We start from the raw sequence: 20,937 nt of genomic DNA on the forward strand, positions 1-20,937 counted from the left end.
TACAGTGGTTGCTATTTAGCTTTAAAAAGGAAAGAAATTCTGCAACTTTGCTACAACGTGACAGTTTTTAGAAGAACCCTGAGCACATTGGGCTAAATGAAAGAATCCAGTCACAAAAAGACAAATACTGTATGATTCCACTTATATGAGGTACTTAGGGTAGTCAAATTCATAGAGACGGGAAGTAGAATGCTGGTTGCCAGGGGCTAGAATAAAGAGGGGAGTGGGAAGTTACTGTTTAATGGGTATAGAGTTTCAGTTTTATAAGAAGAATTCTAGAGATGGATGGTGGTGATGGTTGTACAACATTATGAATGTGTTTAATACCACTGAGCTGCACACTTAAAAATGGTTACGATAGTAAATTCTGTTTATGTATATCTTATCACAATTTTTAAAATGGGGAAAAAATAGTGGTAACTATTTAGAATTGTAGAACTCTCCAGAAAGGCTAAACTATGACTGGCAGTACCAAGCATTAAAAAGGCTGTGGGGTGGGGCGCCTGGGGGGCTCAGTCGGTTAAGCATCCCACTTCCGCTCAAGTCATGATCTCGCAGTCCGTGAGTTCGAGCCCCGCGTCGGGCTCTGTGCTGACAGCTCTGAGCCTGGAGCCTGTTTCAGATTCTGTGTCTCCCTCTCGCTGACCCTCCCCTGTTCATGCTCTGTCTCTCTCTGTCTCAAAAATAAATAAACATTAAAAAAAAATTAAAAAAAAAAACTGCATTTCAAAAAATAAAATAAAATAAAATAAAAATATTCAGCAAACTGTACACTTAAGATTAGTCCACAGTGTGTATTTACCACACTTTATGTATGCTACGCTTCAACAAAAAAGCTTAAAAAGTAAAACAAAAGCAGAGGTTAAACGGGTTAAAAGACATGTGTTCCAAAACTCTGCTCACTGGTTTGCTAAGTCAAATGCTCACTCTAGTTGTTGCAATGGAATACTAACATGGAAAGCCTTAGGTCTGCAATGAGCCCTAAGGATTCATGGAGTCTCACCTCCACCAGAGAGAAGTGGTCTGTGATATGTTACATAGCTACTCGGGGTGAAGCCAAAACAAACCTAGGACACTGACTCTCAACTAACACTCTAGCTCAACTGCAGCTCAAGGAGGGGTAAAAAAAAAAAAAAAAAAAAAAAGTCAAACTGATAATTTGGCATTGAATAAGCAGCAAATTTTAAACCAATTGTGTAGCACTGGGCCTCTGCCCACATTTGCTCTCCACTTCCAAAGGTACTGAGAAAACTAATTGGAAGTTTGCAAAGTGCCTTGAGCTATTTAAGCAGCTCTATCTGTAAAATCTGAGGAATCGCAGATCCTCTGATAACATAAAACACAGATTATAGCAGTCTCTTGATCCAGAGGCTCCACTCGAAATCAAATCTTGGCATCACTTCTACCCTTTCCTGTCCAGGCACATCTCCAATATCACCTAGTCAGCCATGCAAAGTACCCCAACTGTTCTACTACCACCATCAGAGATATTTTAGGGTACAGTCCAGGTTCTATGACCCTGAATTAACTCTTCTGAAAATGCAGTTCCTCTGCAACAAAGTCAACTTTTTTTAAGTGCACACACGCACAGCCACCTAAATCAAATCTGTGTGCGGGCAGTTCTCAACAATTGTTCTCACGAAATTGCAAACAGGAGCACAGTGGGCCTTACTTCTCTCCCTAAAACTGAGATATTAAGGAAGTGCTAAATCAGTGGCCCCTAGTTCCCCTTTCTTCTGCTTCTACCTAGATGACCCTTTGACCTCCCATCCTCTTCCACCCCCACTAAGGCCCGAGCACCAACTTCTCTCTGACCTCCACCCCCTGTCAAGACAGAAAAGACTCTAAGTATCAGTTATTTACACTTTTTGATTGACTGACGGGTTACACTTTAGTTTCATTGAGTTTTAGTTGTATGTTAATTCAAACATTTACATTTAAACCATTTTACACCTCATTGCCTAATGAAAAGCCAATTTTCCATTAAAGAATTTTGAACTTCAATTTAACTTCAGCAAGCAAGTAAAAAAAATTTTTTTTTGGAAACAAGGAAGAATTTGGAACCACACTTTGGGTTCCTAAGCCTCAGGAATAATGAGCACATTAGAATAGCTGAGAAGCTACAGACAGAACGCAAAGAATTGTTCCCTCATTCACTCAATCATTCTCTCATTCATGCATTCCACAAACATTTATATTTATCAAGTGCCTACCAAGTGCCAGGTATTGTACAAGGCAGAGAGAATCAATGACTAGTAAGATACGGTGTCTATCCTGGAGAAGTTTACAAAGAAAAGGCACAAACGGAAGAATTTCAACTCCAAAAGTAATAAGTACTCTGAAAAGTAGAAAATGCTAAGGGAGGACAGCAGACCAGGGATTCAATCTCCTTGGAGCACATTTCACAGAGGACAGACCCATGAGCTCAGCTCCAAGGAGTTTGATAGGGCAAAAGGCAGAGAGAGGGGTTGTTTCCTAACCTTCTGGCCAAATATAAGGGGAGGGTGCGTGGGGGTGGTTACTTTTTTTGTGAGGAGGGAATTTAAGGAAGGAGAGGCTAATAATGCCAAGCCCGGCGTCTCCTGCAACCGCAGACATGAAGACAACTTGGGCTGTGGCGACAAGTGGGCCACTTCCTTTCATCTGCCCCGATGCGGTGAGGCCAGCTGCTGATAAGCCTTGCCCACATGCCCTTAGCCCCTCAAAGGGGAGGGCAGGTGCAAACATTGTCATACAACTCCATACTCTGCCTGCGCTCCTTAAAATGTTGGGTTTTGCATCAGGATACATCGGTGGAAAATAAATTGTATCCACGTCTTTTAAATGGTTACTATTTGGTTTGGCTCTGTTTTGGAACTTAGAATTTCAAGGCCTTTGTTAGTGTGAAATTTAGGATAATGGAGAGAAAAAGTCAGTAGTCAAGTAATGTCTTTGCCTCAAAATAGCTCCCGTCTGGCAAGGGAAGGCTTGGAGAGAAGCTAATCTTATTAGCTAAAGGCTTATTTCTGGAAGCTTGCCGAAGGCAGAGATTTTATATCCAAACTGTAACAAAACCAGGTGTGTAGTCAAAACACCCAGAGCTGCCCTGCACCTGCCTTGCTCAATTTCTTGGTTTTTTAATCCTCCCTTGCCCCCCAAATTGCAGGTGAACAGGTTGAAGCACAGAGTATATTTGATGTTATCTTAGTGTCTAATATTTTTTTTAAATGTTTATTTATTTTTGAGACAGAGAGAGACAGAGCATGAACGGGGGAGGGTCAGAGAGAGGGAGACACAGAATCCGAAGCAGGCTCCAGGCTCTGAGCTGTCAGCACAGAGCCCGATGCGGGGCTCGAACTCACGGACCGTGAGATCATGACCTGAGCCGAAGTTGGACGCTTAACCGACAAGCCACCCAGGCGCCCCAGTGTCTAATATTTTTGTATCACATCCCTATTTTCTGGAGTTCTAAAACATACTCCTCAAACCCCTATGTTATTCCAACCTCTGATAATATATGAATGAATATTCAGGGGAGCCTGGGTGGCTCAGTCAGTTAAGCGACCAACTCTTGATCTGGGCCCTGGTCATGATCTCAGGGTTTGTGAGCTCAGAGCCCTGAGTTGGCTCTGAGCTGACAGCATGGAGGCTACTTAGGATTCTCTCTCTCTCTCTCCCACTCTCGAAGCCCCTCTCCTGCTCATGCACTCTTTCTCTGTCTCTCTGTCTCTCTCAAAATAAATAAACTTAAAAAAAAAAAAAAAAGAATATTCATTCTTTCAGCAAGCATTTATCCAACAATGGAACAGATGGTTAGTTAATCCCCAATTCTCATTCTCACCTTCTTCCTGTTTACTTTTTTCTCTAAAGTTTATTTACTTCTTTAAGGAATCTCTACAGCCAAGTGGGGCTCAAACTTATGACCCCGACCCGAGATCAAGAGTTGCCAGCTCTTCTGACTGAGCCAGCCAGACACCCCTCCCTCTTCCATTTGAGATGGCTCGTGGCTACACCACCCAGAGACAGCATTTCCTAGTATTCTTCGCAGCTAGGTGTGGCCGTATGACTAAGTTTATCACAATAAAATGTGAGTGGAAGGGAGGTGAGCCACTTCCAAGTCACTTACTTTATAGGAAATTGCTTGCCCTCCACTTTCACTCTACCCCTGTTCCTACAAACAGAGTGGGAATGTGGAGGTGGCATGGATATACCATGTGGACAAGACCTAGGGACACTGGAGCAGCGCAGTGGGAGAAACTCAGATTGTGAATGACGTCACGGTGCTAAGGCACCCCACCAATCTGGGCTCCTACCTTCCTCTGAAATTTTACATGTCAGAGAATTAAACTCCAGCCATGTTTAAGCCACTATATTTTTAGATTCCTTTGTTACAGCAGCCTAGTCAGACCCTTGTTAATATAAACATTCATCCAATGTCTATTTAGTAGTTACCAACAGGAACCTTACGCGGGGGAAAACACTATGCGTTTCAGGATTTAGGTTGCTTATGGTCAAGAAAGAAAGACAAAAAATATAAAACTACATTTGCGAACCGTGATAAAGTGCGTAAAGGAAACAGAGGGTACTAGGTTAAGGTCTCTCTGAGGAAGCATCATTTAGCTAAGGCCTCAAAGTCTCAGGGGAAAATGGGGGGGGGGGGGGGGATTCATCCCAGGTTGCAAACTCCCTGGGGAAGAAAGAGCGTGGCTCTTTGGAGGGAATTCAAGAAGGCAGGTGAACAATGTGAGCGATGTGGCCTTAGGAGGAAAGGCTCTTCCTAAAGAGACAAATATGCATATACATGCATAATTGCACAGACACATTAAATTATGGGTAAGTTATCTTTGCTTTTACAGTTGTTCCTAACTCTGGTTTTCTTTCTTTCTTCTTTTTAATGTTTATTTTTGAGAGAGAGAGAGAAAGAGAGCATGAGCAGGGGAGGGCAGAGAGAGAGGGAGATACAGAATCTGAAGCAGGCTCCAGGCTCTGAGCTGTCAACACAAAGCCCGACATGGGGCTCAAACTCATGAACCATGAGATCATGACCTGAGCCAAAGTCACATGCCTAACAGACCAAGCTACCCAGGCACCCCTGTTTTTCTTTTTTATTTTTATTTTTACTTTTTTAAATTTTTTTAACATTTATTTATTTTTGAGACAGAGAGAGAGAGAGACAGAGCATGAACGAGGGAGGGGCAGAGAGAGAGAGGGAGACACAGAATCGGAAGCAGGCTCCAGGCTCTGAGCCATCAGCCCAGAGCCCGACGCGGGGCTCGAACTCACGGACCGCGAGATCGTGACCTGAGCTGCAGTCGGACGCTTAACCGACTGAGCCACCCAGGCGCCCCTGTTTTTCTTTTTTAAACTAAACCATAGTTGGGTTTGTTTTGTTTTTAATTTCTTCACCTCTCACATATTCCAGCACTGGATCTAGAAAAACAGATCACCTTGAAACCATAAAGGCTTTGTCTGACTTGGTAGTATCCTTAGATTCCATCTACAGAAGTTTCCCAAAATGAGATCTCCTTTATCCTAAACACACAATCTCCCCAGGGTCATTTCCATCTATCTTATCCTCCCTTTTCTTCCTTTCTGATTCACAAGTACTTGAAGAGCCCCAAGTTTCTATAATTCTTACTTTCTTCTCTTTCCATTCCCTTGTCTTTCACAGTCAATCTGGGGCATGTAGTTTATGTTAACATTTACCAGATACCTTGTCTTCTCCAGCAAATGTCATCATAAAACCTTAGCATTCAACCCAAATCACACGCTGATCACTGCCCCAACCAGAATTAGAGGTTTATTCTCAAGTTACACATTTTGGAGAGAAAGGAGTGTCAACTCCAACTGTTCTATAGGACTTGTTTTAATTTATTTATTTATTTATTTATTTATTTATTTATTTATTTATTTATTTCAAGTAATCTCTACACCCTATGTGGGGCTCAAACTCATGACCCTGCGGTCAAGAGTCACGTGCCCTTCCTACTGAGCCAGCAGGTGCCCCCGTTCTATAGGACTTTTATAATAAAATCCTAAAGCTTAAATGCCTAACTAAATTCTAACAAAAATATTAATAAATAATGTAACATAACATAAACTAGGTAGTAGATTATATGCTTCATAATGATTTATAAACTCCTTGAAAAAGGATGCTACCTTCTCTCTGTAAAATTTCACATCATCTCTGAATAAGTGTTTTGATTAATGAAGGAGCAAAGTCATGAGACAGGATTCAAATATAAGACAGCAAGAAAAACCAGAGTGAGGAGATGAGAACAGAAGTTCCAAGTGGGTGGGGAGGGACAGAGATAGTGGAGGTCAGGAAAAGGTGAGGTCAGAAATTCTTAGGGCCAGAAGAGCAAACCAAACGGTGCTTCTCAAGGGCACCTGCAGCTGATAGATACCCAACCAGTCACCTCACACAATTACAGATGCTCAATTAGGGACTGAACAGGATGCTTTCATGTCATTCTCAATTAAGAAAGAAAAAAACAGGGGCGCCTGGGTGGCTCAGTCGGTTAGGCATCCGTCTGACTTCAGCTCAGGTCATGATCTCACAGTTCGTGGGTTCCAGCCCCACGTCGGGCTCTGTGCTGACAGCTCGGAGCCTGGAGCCTGCTTCGGATTCTGTGTCTCCCTCTCTCTCTGCCCATCCCCTGCTCGTGCTCTGTTCTATCTCTCTCTCTCTCCAAAATAAAGTAACATTAAAAAAAATTTTAATAAAAAAAGAAAGAAAGAAAAAACTAGAGATAGAAAATGAGAAAGAGGAAGGGTAAGAAAAAAAAAGTTGGATCAGTCAAACCACTTAGGGAGAAGAGAATATACAATGTTTTGAAGAATAAATGCTCAGGAGCCACAACGCTAAGAGTGAACTTTGCCATTTTCTATGTGGGTGACCTTTCCTCTTAATTTCCTCTTCTTTAAATAGGGGTAATAACAGTACCTACCTACACCTCATAGTTGAGAGGATTTAAATGAGCCAATCCATGTGAAGTGTTCAGCATAGTGCCTAGCACAATGTAAGCTATCAGCTACTGTTGTACAAAAGGGTCAGCTTCAGAAGAATAATTACTCAAGATAGGAAAACCGTAAAATAAAATAGAAAATAAGCTATGTTCTACAACTCAATGAGATGCACTTATGCTTTCTTGGTGGGCACAGGGTCATCTTTAGCTTTTTAAGTATATTTATTTAGATTTAACAAGGCCAAACGGGTGTGCATTAGAAGAGTCCAGGGGCAACTGGCTGGCTTAGTCGAAGGAATATGTGACTCTTTCTCTGGGGATTGGGAGTTCAAGCCCCACATTGGGTGTACAGATTACTTACATAAATAAAACTTAAAAAAGGAAAAGAGCCCAAAGGTAGGGAAAAAGAGAAAGTAGAATCTGAAGAAGCTGCCATCTGGCCCATATTATATAGATACTTTCTACATTATAGAGTCCAACTTCCCTCCCACAATTCCTAGCCGCAGCCCACTGGTCTTAAAAAATTTCAAAGCACATTGGGGCACCTGGCTGGCTCTGTCAGTAGAGCATGCGACCCTTGATCTCAGGGTTGTGAATTTCACTTAAAAATAAAATCTTAAAAAAAAAAATTTCAAAGCAGCATCATTTGGTATATCACATGGTACATGAATCAGGATTCTTAGTTGTAAGCAACAGAAACTGACTATTGGTGATTTAAGCGGAAATGGAAGATACATGTAGCTCAGAAAATTGCCAGAGAGACTGAAAATCAAGTTAGATAAATGGAAAGCTTAGCAGCCGGAGCCAGTCTGATGAGACAACTGCCCCTGCCCCGAACCCTGATGCTTAACCACTAGACCTGGTACTGCCATCCCTAACACCTTCACTATGGCTGTGCAACCTTTTCTGACTCACAGTGAGAAATTCCCTAACACCTAAAATACAAACATTTTAAAGCTAAAGTTAGATTTAAGGTTAGTCTTACATTATTCTCACATTCTTAAGAAGTCAGGCTTCAGCATGTGAGGATTTAACCGTAACAGGCTGCAAATTTAACTTTACTAACCACTCATTATGTTCTGGTGAGAAACTTCTAAAACTTCAGTAAGCCTCAGTTTCTCCATCTGTCAATGGGGATAATAAAACCCACATCATAAGGCTATGGTGAAGAGTAATGTATAGAAGGCTCTTAGCTCAGCATCAGATACAAAGAAAGCCTTCAATAAATGTTAACATAAAAAAAATAAGTTGGCACGGGGTGCCCGGGTGGCTCAGTCAGTTAAACATCCGACTTCGGCTCAGGTCATGATCTCGTGGTTTGTGAGTTCGAGCCCCACATTGGGCTCTGTGCTGACGGCTCAGAGCCTGGAGCCTGCTTCGGATTCTGTGTCTCCCTCTCCCTCTGCCCCTCCCCTGCTCACGCTCTGACTCTCTCTGACTTTCAATAATAAATAAACATTAAAAAAAATAAGTTGTCACAACTTGCTAAAGTCTGGATGTCTCTAGTAGAGGGATTCATTTTTACATAACATAATGAATTGCAAGTTTAGTCCTTGTGGTCCATGGGGAACACACCAGTGTCCCAGAATGCCCTCAAGTTCATGGTGCCTGAATCAAGCAGCAACAAGGAAGCTAACATGCTATCTGAGTGGGTTGGGCAAGACAGTTAAGAAGTTTGGCTTTCTTCTTGATGCTGTTCCTGTCTCACCTGTCAAACCATATAAAGAATTTCTGAAGTGGAAGAAATAAAATGGATCCTTCAGTTTCTCTTTACCCATGGGATAAGAGGGATCTCAACAGCCACCCTTTCTGTAGGATTCACAGAGGTAAGTAGGAAGGAAGAAACCCTCTGACCATATATCTAGTTATCCAAATCCATCTATTCTTAACAACATTTAGGTCTTCAATATTTAATAATTAGTGTAATTAATTACTATAATTACTATATTTAATATAGTAATTAATTACTGATGTTATTAAGATATCTATCCTGAGATTAATTTTGCCTGCCATTTTTAACGTCCACTTTAGTACATAGTAAAGATATAAGCAAATGTTTTTTCTTACCACTATTGCTGCCAGCACCTTTCTGGGCTTCAGTTTCTTCACCTGTTAAATAGAAAGACCAGATTAGATGATCCGTGATTCTATAACTAAATAATATCAGTACTATTATAATGCTTGTAGTTATGCCAAGTCCTTGTTCACTTACAAAAGTTAGAAGAGTAGGAAGAAGCAAAGTATGTTCTTCTACATACAACTCTTAGTCTGACTTTGTGTAAATTGAGTACTGGGAATAACTGGCTTTTAAAAACTGGCTCTCTTTAGGCCTCATGATATATTTCTTCAAGTTCTTGTTCAGCCTGGTTCCTCTGGTTATTCTTAATCAAGAGGTGCAAAGTTGGGGTTTCTTTTAAGTTTTATTTATTTAAGTTATCTCTACACCCAACACGAGGCTCGAACTCACTACCCTGAGATCAAGAGTCACATGATCCTCTGACTAAGGCAGTCAGGCGCTAAGTTGTAAGTGCTAAGTTGTAAACTACGAAGACTAGTGCTTTCCAGTGAAGATAAATTCTTCTCTTCTTTTTCTTCAAATGTGAATTGTGACTGGGTTTGCAGTGTATAAAATAACCAAACGAAAACTGGGAGATGGAATATTGTGCAAATGCTTCCAGTCGTACGGATGCTTACTTTCATGGAGACAAGACATCTGTATTTCATATTGAATATTCCCATTTTTGTCCACTTGTTAGGCGTGTGACAGACAGAGCTTGTGCCTATAAAGGGTATCTTTCTTCTCCCTGCAAATTATTCCCTTAATCAATTAGTGCCAGATTTGAAAAAAAAGCCTCTTATTGTTAAATTACTTCTCTCATGGACTTTATTGTTAAATTTGATCTTTCTCTTTAGCTTTGTTTTCATGCAAGTATTTGTCATTTGCTTATTTTCCCAAGAATGTGTAGCTACAGTTTGCATATATGTCTGATATTAAAATCATTTTCTCCCGCTAATTCTTTACCAATGAGCAATTACCCACTATAGTCCTTGAATTGAACAGAGATGGCCTGATAACTCTTTGTAGAGGGTTCATGTGATTGGCCCTGTGGAGAAGCACTACTATTCAGGGGATAAGAGTTTGGGCTCTGGATTCAATGGACAAGTTACTTAACATCTTGGACCCTTCCATTTCCTTTGCCGTAAAATCAAAATACACTAAAAATACCTCCTGCTTGAGGCTGAGTAAGGATTAAACGAGTTAATGTATGTGTAGTATTTGGCATAGGGGTTGGCTCAGAGTCATCCAGGATACATATCAAATTTTCAGGATACTGAGAAGCCATATACATTTTAGAGAAATACTTAAAAGTCAACAAGAACAATCACCTTATTTTATAACTTAAGCTCCTACTGATGCTACAGAAACCGTCTCTTCAGGTTACTGGAAGTCAAGGGCCCTGCCCTCAAGAAGCTTGAGATCCTCTCGGGGGAGCCAAGACTAACACAAATGGATAGTCTAGTTCACAGTCTCACGGTCACAGTTAAGTACTGTAGAACAAAGCTCCCCGTGTAAAAGGTGGCGTTTTGAGGAGGCGCTCAGCTGAAAGAGTGGGAAGTAGTACAGGAAACTTTTCTAGAAACTTTCTAGAAGTGAGACTTGAGGCAAGGCAGGGTTTGACTCTGCAACTGAAATGGGGGCGAGGACATTAGAGAAGCAAGGAGTTCCCCCGACTAGAAAAGCACTAGTCTAGTCTCTCTAGGAACATCCAATGTTCAGAAACTTCTACTCACCACTCCTGCAACCCCCACGTCTACCCTAGTTCACCTTAAGCTGAACTAGGAGGAGAATGAATATGTTACTCAATTAAATGTATTTTGGAAATAGCCGGGAGGTAGCAAGCAGGGGTAAAATCTCCCTCCCCCCTTCACATCTTAAAAGGTGAACCCGGGGGCTAGGCTTCTGCCCTGGGGTTGTGAGTTGAGGGTCTGGAAGCCCCGAGCCCTCACCAGGAGAAGGCAGGCTCCCGTCTGAGGCATTTGAGGCCGCAAGTCTCCGCTCCGGCCACTTCCTGGAGCACCTGGAAGCTAGGCGAGGCTGGCGGGGAAAGAAGGAGGGAACGCGGGGCCCAGCGGTCCCCGGAGACAAAGCGGGGCTCTTGGCAGCCGCCGGGGACGTGCCCCGACCCACGCTCGGTTCACTGCCAGCCGGGGCCGGAAGGGCCGCGCCGCCCGCACACCCGCGAAGGGCCCGGAAGCTGCTTCCGCCCCGCTCCGCGTGGGGCCCGCGCGGGACGGGAAGGCAGAGGCGGCGTTTGCCGAAGAATCCGGAGAGAGAAGGGGGGGGGGGGGGGGAGCTAAGCACGGAAAGACGTCTTAACCTCGGTGGCGGGGCTCCCCGCCACCGCTGCGGGGCGCCGAGGACCCGGCGGCCTCTCCCCACCGCAGGAGGCCCCGCGGGCGGCCCCAAGGCCGGCGCGGCGCTGGCGGAGCGCGAGCTCGCGCGGCCGCCGCTGCCCCGCGACCCGATGGCCCGAGCCGAGCGCTCCCCGGGCCTCGAGCAGCTGCCCCTGCGCGTCCTAAAGGAAGGACCTCATTTGTTCCTCCGAATGAGACTATTCCCGGAACAGTAGTACTGATGGGGGGAGGGGGGGTCTACTTGTTTAAATCCTTGCTTTCTGCATTCTCGCTATGGTTCTGTGGCGACTTTTTTTTTTTAAAAGGAAGCAGGCTGAAATGTCCAGCGTGGCTAAAAAGTATCCCAGTTTAAAAAGGAAAAAAAAAAAAATTCTGTAATTTTCCCCCTTTATTTTCAATTGCAAGCCGTGGCGTCTTTTAACCCTAAAAGACCAAGCTTCAAATGAAGACGCAAAACAATCTTGATTTCTATCGATCAGGCTTGTGGCTGGACGCTTTCCACCACGTTTTTAAATAGGAAAACATTTAATGGGCTGTTTAAAAAATGGAGACACATATTTTAGTTGTGTCTGGAAATGTTGAGGAAAGGAAACGTCGGTCTTTTCATTTGTTTCCAATAAACCCAAAATGCAGTCTTTCCAGAATATTTTACAGGAAATAATTGGGGGGTGAGATTGGGCGGGGAGGGGGGGGGGGGGGGGGGGTGGTTCATAGACTAGCTTCCACCAGCAGAGTTGCTTGATTGGTATTTGCTTTTCAGTTCTGCAATCGAAGGTCAACTGTATTTGATGGCTCGTGTTAGTAGAAATAAGGCTCCCAAGCGCTGAGGATTCCAGTTCAGATCTTCAGACACTGACAGCCGTAGGTTTCCCCTTAGGCAGCAGGTTCTACTGAGACCAGTAGGACCCCACCAAGCAAGGAAAACGTGGAAAGTTGTATTACAAGGAAATTTTATGTTTAAGTTGTATGTGTGTTTGGTACATGAGTGCGTCGTTTAGAAAATTAAGAAATATAGACAGAGCAGTGTTCAGGAGGCTATGCTGTGTCACAAACCAAACAGAAACAAACACAAAAAGATTCAGAGTTAAGACACCTCCTGGAATGTTCCTTGCTTTCCAAGCCCTTTCTAGCTGACACCTCTTGACAATTTAATGGAAGTTGAACTTGGGCACAGGCAACTCGTCTTTCATTTATTCTTCCCTTGTCTAGGTTCAAAAACAACAACAAAAATATGTGTGTGTTGAATTTTACCTGTTCTATTTTTATATTTTAAGACATATATCTTAAACATCAAGTAGCCCAACATTGCATTGTTCAAACAAGATGGCAGAAACATTCAACTGGGAGGTTGTTTCAAAGATTCAAATAATCTTGGTGGCTTCAAAATTAAGGACTTGATTGAGTGGATGGCTAGTAAATCAGAAGTGGAAAAACATGAACTATCTCCAGCCTGAAATAAATCACATAGAATAAATGAGAAGGGGCAAAATCAAATCAGGAATTTAGAATCAAGAAGCGCAGTGGCCTCAGATTCTAAGCTATCCTGGATTTTATTTAGGAAGATACTAAGGCAAACTAGTCCACCTCTGGGTGCCTTATCTTTCCAATGCATAAAACAAGAGGTTGGGTAAATGGGTCCCTTTCAGTTCTGGTCATCTACACACCAGAAGTCCTAAGGCAGGACTTTTGTGTGCTTTCAGAAATGCAGGCAAAAAGAGTAGGCTTACCCACAACAGAGAGTCACCAAAGCTAGCCATCTAGGGAGTAGCCTCTCTGATAGGGACATGCTAATTTGTGTCCTTGTATGTACTGAAAAAAATCATAGCATTTCTAAGAGCGAGAGAGTTATTTTAGGGTCCCATCCAAAATAAAGTTGTTGTCCATGCATTGATTTCAAAATTTTAAAACAGAGGGGTAGCCTGTCATTCAAAACAGTAAATTAAAGACTCAGACTCCAAGAGCTTCTACTGCTTAGAATGATTATTCTTTGGGAAGAAACAGCAACAGCAGTGACCGTTTTGTTTTGTTTTGTTTTTTTCCCACAGACGTGCTCAGCCATCAGAAAAGCTTAATAAATCCCTATTTAGTATGCATTTATGCGGTGATTACATGAACTTTGACCTCTGAAGAGCTGTAGCAATTAGCTTCAGTGACCAGCACCTTCTCCTTCCATTCCCCACTGGCTTCCTTGCGTCTTCCTTTCTCATCTCAATAGTCTGTGCACTAGGAGAGCATAAAATGTTAAAGTTGACTTTCTACCTGAGATACTTGCTTTTGCACGAGTGAATTACCTCCTCCTCCCCTCACCTCCTGTCTAAAAAGTCATCTCAGATGGATATTGGGGCTCTGATTGTCGATATTACTCAAACGCAAATGGATTTCAATTCAATCTTGCCCTGTACTTTCGCAAAGGAGATAAGCTCTAACGGCCCAAAGAGCCTCATTTCAGAGCTCTTGGCATCTGAAATAAATTGGATCTTTTCTGTCAGGCTAATTTAACATTTTAAAAATATTCAGTGTAATTTATTTTAAGTCAAATGAAACCTAGTGGATTGGCAGAACGCTGGAGGAGAAGAGAGGAGAAGGGCAACTGGAAACTCCTCTCCCCACCTACCAAAAAAAAAAAAAAAAAAAAAGCCAGGAAGGGAGAGGAAAGTGTTTTAAGTTTCTAGTAAACACTGTTTAGCAAAAGAATAATAGGAAAGTTGCCCCTTTCCCAAAGAGGGATGGCACTATAATTGTTGCCTTTAGCGGAGAGCTCAGATAAACCGCTGGGACTCATTCTAAAGTGACCCATCGCTACATTCATCTCTTCTTGAACTTTCGGTGAACCTGAGATTAAACAGGGGTGAGCAGCTAAGCAGTTTGTTGTTAGCAGCCTTTTCAACAACCCTTTCAGACTGAGTAAATATTGATCGGTTTGAATCTGATTGCCCCAGAGGAAAACACCAAGGCATCTGAATAGCCTCCAAAAGTAAACTTTCAAAGGTGAAGCCGAGAGCAGACTTGAGAGCCAGATCTCAACTCAGCCTAGGTTGGGGACACCCTGAATTTCAGGAGGACTTTGAATGAGTGTGAAGGAAGTGAGGAAAACGCATTTGAAAACTGGAATTTTGTCTCGCAATTATCCCAAGTCCCTAATTGAGACTCTTGTCCTTTTTAAATTTATCAATAAAATGCTATGTTCTGTGTTCCCTCTTTTGTTGTTTCAGTCACCATTGCTGTCATTTTTCAAGGAGATAACCCTGCTCCTCAGAGACCAAGACAGAAAAAGAGAGACCTAGAAATAGGATGTGGTAAGCGCCTTTGATTTAATCGATTGGGACAACTAAAAAGATACAAATGTTTTCCTTGTTGAAAGGTATATTAATGTTTCCTAAATGCATTGCTTGTTAACTGATTTATTCCATGACCTAGAGAAGGCTTGGGATGTTTAGCCATAATTTATCGTTCTCCTCTCTCTCGGCTACATTAAAACCAGCACCTTCAAGATTGGAATCTCCAGGATTCCAGCGGGTCGGGCCCTGCTTTTAGATATTGAAATTACGGCAGTGGCATGCAAATGACACTTTAGCACATTAAAGAATTTGGAAACCAGCCATCTGTTTTGCTGTGTGGCCTTACACTAATAAACAAAAGATACTGTATAAGGCCAGGGTGGGAACTGAAAGAAAGAGTTGGCCGACTTTGAAGTTCTCCTCCATCCACTTGAGTCTTTTAGAGGCGAGCCCAGAGCCCAGGAGCCAAGAGGGGAGGGCAGCGGGTGCCCTTGATATGGCCGCAGCAACCGCGCCTGCAAAGTCCAGGCTTGCCCCTTTGACGGGGAAGTACAGGAAATCTCATGGGTGCTCTAGGAGGCCTGCAAATTCCAAGTTTTGTAGGATTTCTCCTCCCACCCTCAGCCCATCCTCTGTAAAACACCCTTTGGAGAGGAAGGAAGTCAGATGCCTGTATTTGTGATGCTGTAAAATTTCTGCTCTACTCTCGGGGCTAAATGAAAGCTTCTGAAAATGTGTGAAAGTGAAGGAAAAGTGGCAAGAGGTCTAGGAGGAGAGCCTTTGATTTGCTGGCTTCCTCTATTTGAGAGCAGACACCTGCCTCAGTTTGGAAGCAACTTGAATATCGGAAGACCTCATAGAGGCTTCCGCAAGTTCAACTGAAAGAAACTGCTGAGCCCAGAGAAGAAAATAACAACTTTTTTTTTCTGAGTTATGGGATTAGAACTGGGTTATGGATTTAGAATTAGAGCAGACCCATTACAGCCATGATGGCTATGAAATCGAAGCTGAATCTAATGGGGATGAGATGTGTAACCCAGAGGGAGTGGGCAGGGGGACATGTAGAGAGTGGCAGGAAGGGATGGATATTGACAGGAGGGATGGGAGGAGAGACGCAAGGGTTTACTGAATACAGACCACACTCAATTTAAGGGGCGAAATATATTGGAACACTGTCTAACAAGCCAAAAAAAAAAAAAAAAGAAGAAGAAAGAGGGGTGAGATGGAGGCCTCACCCTCAAACAGCTTTATACTGGAGCTAATTAAATGTGAATCTCTTAGCTCTTGGTTCACTGATGTGAGGAAAGACTGACTGAAGAGTTTGGGCTTTGGAAGGGGGTTCTGTTTATATATACGTCAACATTCAGTTGGAGGTGAAAAGGTTAGCACTTGACCCAGGAAGTATCCGTGTTTGTTTCAAAAATAGATCTGCTTCATAAATTTCTTCACCATTCATTTTTTCCAGTATGAACTTGGATTATAATAAAGGAACTATTGTTATTTTAAAGAAAATCAACCTAGTAAGTAGGTATTAGCTAGGTGCAATGGCACTCATAGGGGAACTTTCAGCTACATAATGAAAAGCATTTGCTTTTTTTTTTTTTTCCAAGAAAAGGCCCACCTCTGAAAATGCACAGCACCCTTCTCCCCTTCCCCGCATGAAATGAGCCAACGCTGTTGGAACCAGTAAATTGTAGCCAAGCCAAATTCAGGGCCGCGTAAGCATATGTGAAACTTGAATATATTTATTACAGACATCTTAAGACCCGTAAACTCTGCTCTAGATCACATCACTCCAGGATCTCAGAGCTGTTCATGATTGTACAGGAAATGGGGAATATCATAGGCTCACAAGGAATAACTGATATAACTCAGTGTGGTACTTCAGGGACATCAAAACATTGTGCGACATGCAAAAGACTATTCACGAATCACACAAAATATACATTCATTGTGCCATCCATCACATTAACAATTGAGCTGAAAATACATCATATCCAGCTAAGATAACTGTGGAAGGAAGAAGCTGGTTCGAATAATACCTTTAGGTTCTGAATAATCCAGCACAAATTTAAAAAAGAGTGTGCCCAGAGAAACACTAAATGGGTGGTGATAGGGGGAGACCCAGCACAGGAAGCAAGGTTTTTGAACCTCGTATTCCGCAGGCCTTCTTAACTCACTGAAAGAACAAATGCAGGCTACCCTCTGAGGCATCTGATTGAGTTTAAGTGAGCGATTTTATTCTTTAACCCATAACATATAAAATTGTACCAGCTTTGAGAGTTGCCTACCCTGTTTTAGTCACTTAATCTAAACATTTCTAGAAAATCTGTATAAAGATAAATCTCTCAGGACAAAGTATTTACAACCAGCAAACTCACACACATGAAACTGAATTAAATTAAGGGATGAATTAATTGTGTAAACAAGCTCATAGTGCCTCTCTTCCTCATGAGCTCCTGGACCCTCCTCTCTCTCTATCCTACTTTAAGGGCAAAGTAGGGGAGAACTGTAAATATACAGATAGGTAAAAGATAGGCCTCCCTCTAACATGTTTCTGCTGGCAAAGGAGACTATATTCCAAAGGACATCTGAAAGGAACAGACTGTGGAAATCTCCAAAGTAGGGAGGAGTGTTGGGGGCCATGAGAAAATTGATTATGGCACCCAATCTGCATCAAGGAGTTAGCACACACACACACACCCCAATCAAGCCTCCACTCCAGGACTCTCTGGAAACACATTGTCCTGGCCAGGAGCTCCCCAGATAGGATCAGAAAGGAAGAGAGAGACTGTAAATGGAAAGGAAGATAAGCTAAGAATGTGCTTTGCGTAAGGAGTCCCCAGCCTGCGGAATAGCCTGGGCTGCGGAGTCTGGGGCTTGGTCGGCCTCAGTGAGAGGTAGTCAGAGTGTCTGAGGTAGAGGACCCCGGGGAAGGAATGCAGGGCGAGGAGCTGGACTTCTCTGAAGATTCTTCGGCCTTCTCCTCACTTCCTGGCGGGGTGGCAGGAGAGATGGGCAAGAGACCCTCCTTCTCTCGTTTCTTCTGCTTCATCCGGCGGTTCTGGAACCAGATCTTCACCTGGGTCTCATTGAGCTGTAGGGACGCGGCAATCTCCACCCTGCGGGCACGCGTCAGGTACTTATTGAAGTGGAACTCCTTTTCCAGCTCAGTGAGCTGCTTCGTGGTGAAGTTGGTGCGCACTGCATTGGGTTGACCCACGTAGCCATACTCTCCAACTTTCCCTGGGGGCATGGTGGGGAGCGATGAGAGAACAAGGTAAAAATTTTTACAATCGATATGAGATCCCCTAGAAGCTTCAGAGCAACATTCAGATAAAGGGGAGATCAAGAATTTCTCAACAGAAACTCAGCTGGGAAAGGTGACTGATGAGGTGTAAAGTGTTAATCTGAAGTCAACCATTAGCAAGGTCAGACCAGTGATGAATGGAGCCTGGAGATATTAACAGAACCACCCCCACCCCCACACATCACTACCCACTTCCTATTCCAGAACCTCTAAAACTCAGCCCCTTGGGAAACACGACAGCCCCAGATGTGCCTTTGCCCCAACACACCTGGGCAATCTGTCCACACCGGACACCAGTGGGAAGCAAGAACTTTAAAAAAAAAAAAGTATTAATTTTCCTTGGCAACTCAACATACTAGCTCCTTCCAGAACCATCAAGGAGCATCCAAGGAATGGCAAGACTGACCTGTTTTGGGAGGGTTTCTTTTGACTTTCATCCAGTCAAAGGTCTGTGCTGGAGAAGATGTCTCTGATGTAGGGGAGCGACAGGCTTCTTGGTGGCTGGCGTGGAGAGGGGACAAGGAGTTATTATACGTGGCCAGGGCCAGGCTCTGGTGCTCTTGTCCATATGAGTGGTGAATGTACTGAGGCGAGCCCACCGCGCCCCCGGCATAACCCTGGTGGTGGTGGTGATGCTGGACCATGGGAGATGAGAGATTTCCAGAGTAAACAGCGGGAGCGCACGAGGGGTACCCACCACTTACTTCTGCTTCCTGATTTAACGCGTAGGGGCTGTAAGGCGCGCCGAAGTTCTGCGCGCCATAGCTTGGACCACAACTCGAATGGGAGTAGGACACCCCCAGGTTCCCGGGAGTCTGGTAGGTGGCCGGTTGGGGGTGATGGTGGTGGTGGTGGTGGTGGTGGTGGTGGGGCGGGCTGATCTGCACCCCCCTGCCCACTAGGAAGCGGTCGTCGCCGCCACAGCTGTTAGCACTGACCGCGCACGACTGGAAAGTTGTAATTCCATGGTCGGAAGGGTAGGCTCGCGCTGAGCAGGTCCCCGAGTCGCCACCGCTGAGGATGGGGTATTCCAGGAAGGAGCTCATTCTTGCATTGTCCATCTGTCACTGAGGGACCGGGTCCTGCGAAGCCCTGGGTGACCGTGCCAACTTTCTCACTTCCTCCATGGGGCCAGAGAAGAAAAATGATATGAATGTACAGTGCGCAAGAGGGGGGGCGCGAGGGCGGAGGGCGCAGGGGGAGGGGCACGTGACTATGTCAGCCAATGGCTGAGCCTCCTGCGAAAGTTTGCTGGCTCCCGCGGTGATGGATCACCGTTTCAGTGGCATTTAAATCCCCGGCGCTCCTCCAGTCTAGGTGACGCGCAGTCGCCCCCCCAGGCGGCCCAGGCGGCGGCAGCTGCTGCGGCGGCTGCAAGGGCAGATTCGGAGCGCTGGGCCGAAGGGGAACAGAAGCCACCTTCTGCGCGCGCCGACTCCGCTCTCCCCCCCTTCGGGAGGTGGGGGCTGGGAGGCATCCCCGTCTCCGCCCCCTCCCCACCGTGCACAGAAAGATGAACTGGCAAGAGGTGAGAAGGGAAGGGGGCTCCGTCTCTCTTGGGTCGGGAATCAGTGGGCCGGAGCTCGCTGGCCTCCCACTAGCTCAGGGGCCGAGCCCGCAGAGCGCGGAGCAGAAAGGGTAGCTCCGCGGGCGCTTTCACTACACAGTCCCTGCTGTGGTGCCGGGGCAGTGAGGAGCGCAGAGGACCGTGGCGTAGGACGAGGCTAGGCCACCAGCTCCCCGAGCTTCGAAAGGAGAGGGAAGTGCGCAGAGGGTTGGCTGGGAGGAACCCGGCTGGGCGTGGAGGGGACGTGAGCAAGAAAAAAACAAAAAAACACAAAAACCAAAAAAGCCTTCCCTTCCCCAAGGAGGGTCTCTGAACCCTATTCCCCCACCGCAACTGATTATTAACGAGGCAATGAGGAGCTTTTGTAATTCGACGCCCGGGAGCGGGTGATTGGTAGTAGTTAAGGTTGCCGGAAAAGGCCGAGGGTGGCCGGCTCTTCGCCCTCCCTCTTTCCTCGCTCTCCGCCCCTTTCTCCTCCCCACTCAGCTTTGCTCCGGGAGCCCTATGGGATCCGGAGCAGCTCGGCCGCTGGATTTTGAAGGGTAGGAGGCGGGGGAGAAAGATGACGCTAGCGGACGTGGCCAGCGTGGGGGCCGGGCGGTGCGCTGCAGGCCATCTGCCGGCTCCCCGGGACCCAGGAGTCTGCGCGCTTCAGCGGGGGCCTCAAAGGGCGAGACCACAGCCCCAACTAAATACGCTGAACTCCCCCCACCACGCCCCAACAGTGGTGCTTGTTTTCTGGAGGGGGATGTTAGGAGTGGTAGGGCTTCCTTTATCCACTAACCGCCCCCCCCTCCCATTCTACTGCATGTCTGAAGTGGGGGGTTAGGGGCTGGCAGGTGGGAGGGGCGGTGGACAGATGGCTGATGGTGGACGGGACATTTTCTTCTTCCCCAACAACACCTCCTCCCCTTTGTATCTATGTAGTTCCTTGTGTGAACGTTCAAGTCTTTCTCTAGAGAGACACGTGCAAATCTGAGCGTCATTCCAGGCCAGGGGTCCTGTTCTCCATCACCCTCATCCTACCCTGATGCTGACGGGGTCGTTAATTGCTGTTTACTATTAGGTTTCGTGTCAACCCTTGGCTTGTAGAGAGAAAATGCCAAACTGAGACCGAGAATTGATGCATTCTTGGGTAAAAGAAATCCAGAGATCATCCAAGAAGCTTTGCAGCCAATGCAGTATAGATTTTTCTCTGACCCTGCTTATCACATCGGAATGGGACAGATAAAATTTATCTGAGGACGGGGTTCCCATTCCCCTCTAGTTTTCCCTCCCCAGTTAGAAGAAGGAAGTTTTGTTTGAAGCAGGCACATCATAAATGTGTTAGCCAACCTTTCAGGTTTCTGCATTCTGTTCTTCACATACAGAAGTTACCCCACCAAACCTGCCCCCACAAGAGGGGAACTCTTGCAGACA

At 44.9% G+C, this 20,937-nt stretch overlaps 1 protein-coding gene across 2 annotated transcripts; it reads right to left on the bottom strand.

The window, feature by feature from the left end:
- Positions 1 to 17,509: 17,509 nt before the first annotated feature.
- On the bottom strand, positions 17,510 to 19,012 carry HOXA1 (homeobox A1). 2 transcript variants are annotated; one of them, XM_042927608.1, is made up of 2 exons: positions 18,358 to 19,012; positions 17,510 to 17,887 (listed from the first exon to the last, which is right to left on the bottom strand). In XM_042927608.1, the coding sequence occupies exons 1-2, from the start codon at positions 19,010 to 19,012 to the stop codon at positions 17,532 to 17,534; spliced, it is 1,011 nt and encodes a 336-aa protein (XP_042783542.1). In that variant the 3' UTR covers positions 17,510 to 17,531. The 2 variants fall into 2 exon arrangements, with proteins under 2 accessions (XP_042783542.1, XP_042783543.1); XM_042927609.1 differs by lacking the exon at positions 17,510 to 17,887 and having other exon boundaries at positions 18,371 to 18,452; positions 18,656 to 19,012.
- Between the last annotated feature and the right edge of the window lie 1,925 nt (positions 19,013 to 20,937).

This window comes from Panthera leo, chromosome A2, assembly GCF_018350215.1.
Source record: "Panthera leo isolate Ple1 chromosome A2, P.leo_Ple1_pat1.1, whole genome shotgun sequence".
NCBI lineage: Eukaryota > Metazoa > Chordata > Mammalia > Carnivora > Felidae > Panthera > Panthera leo.

Coding starts and splice junctions, on each gene's coding strand:
- HOXA1 (XM_042927608.1), bottom strand. CDS start 19,012: ATGGACAATGCAAGAATGAGCTCCTTCCTGGAATACCCCATCCTCAGC. Junction 17,888..18,357: donor AAGAAACCCTCCCAAAACAG/GTCAGTCTTGCC, acceptor CCATGCCCCCAG/GGAAAGTTGGAGAGTATGGC.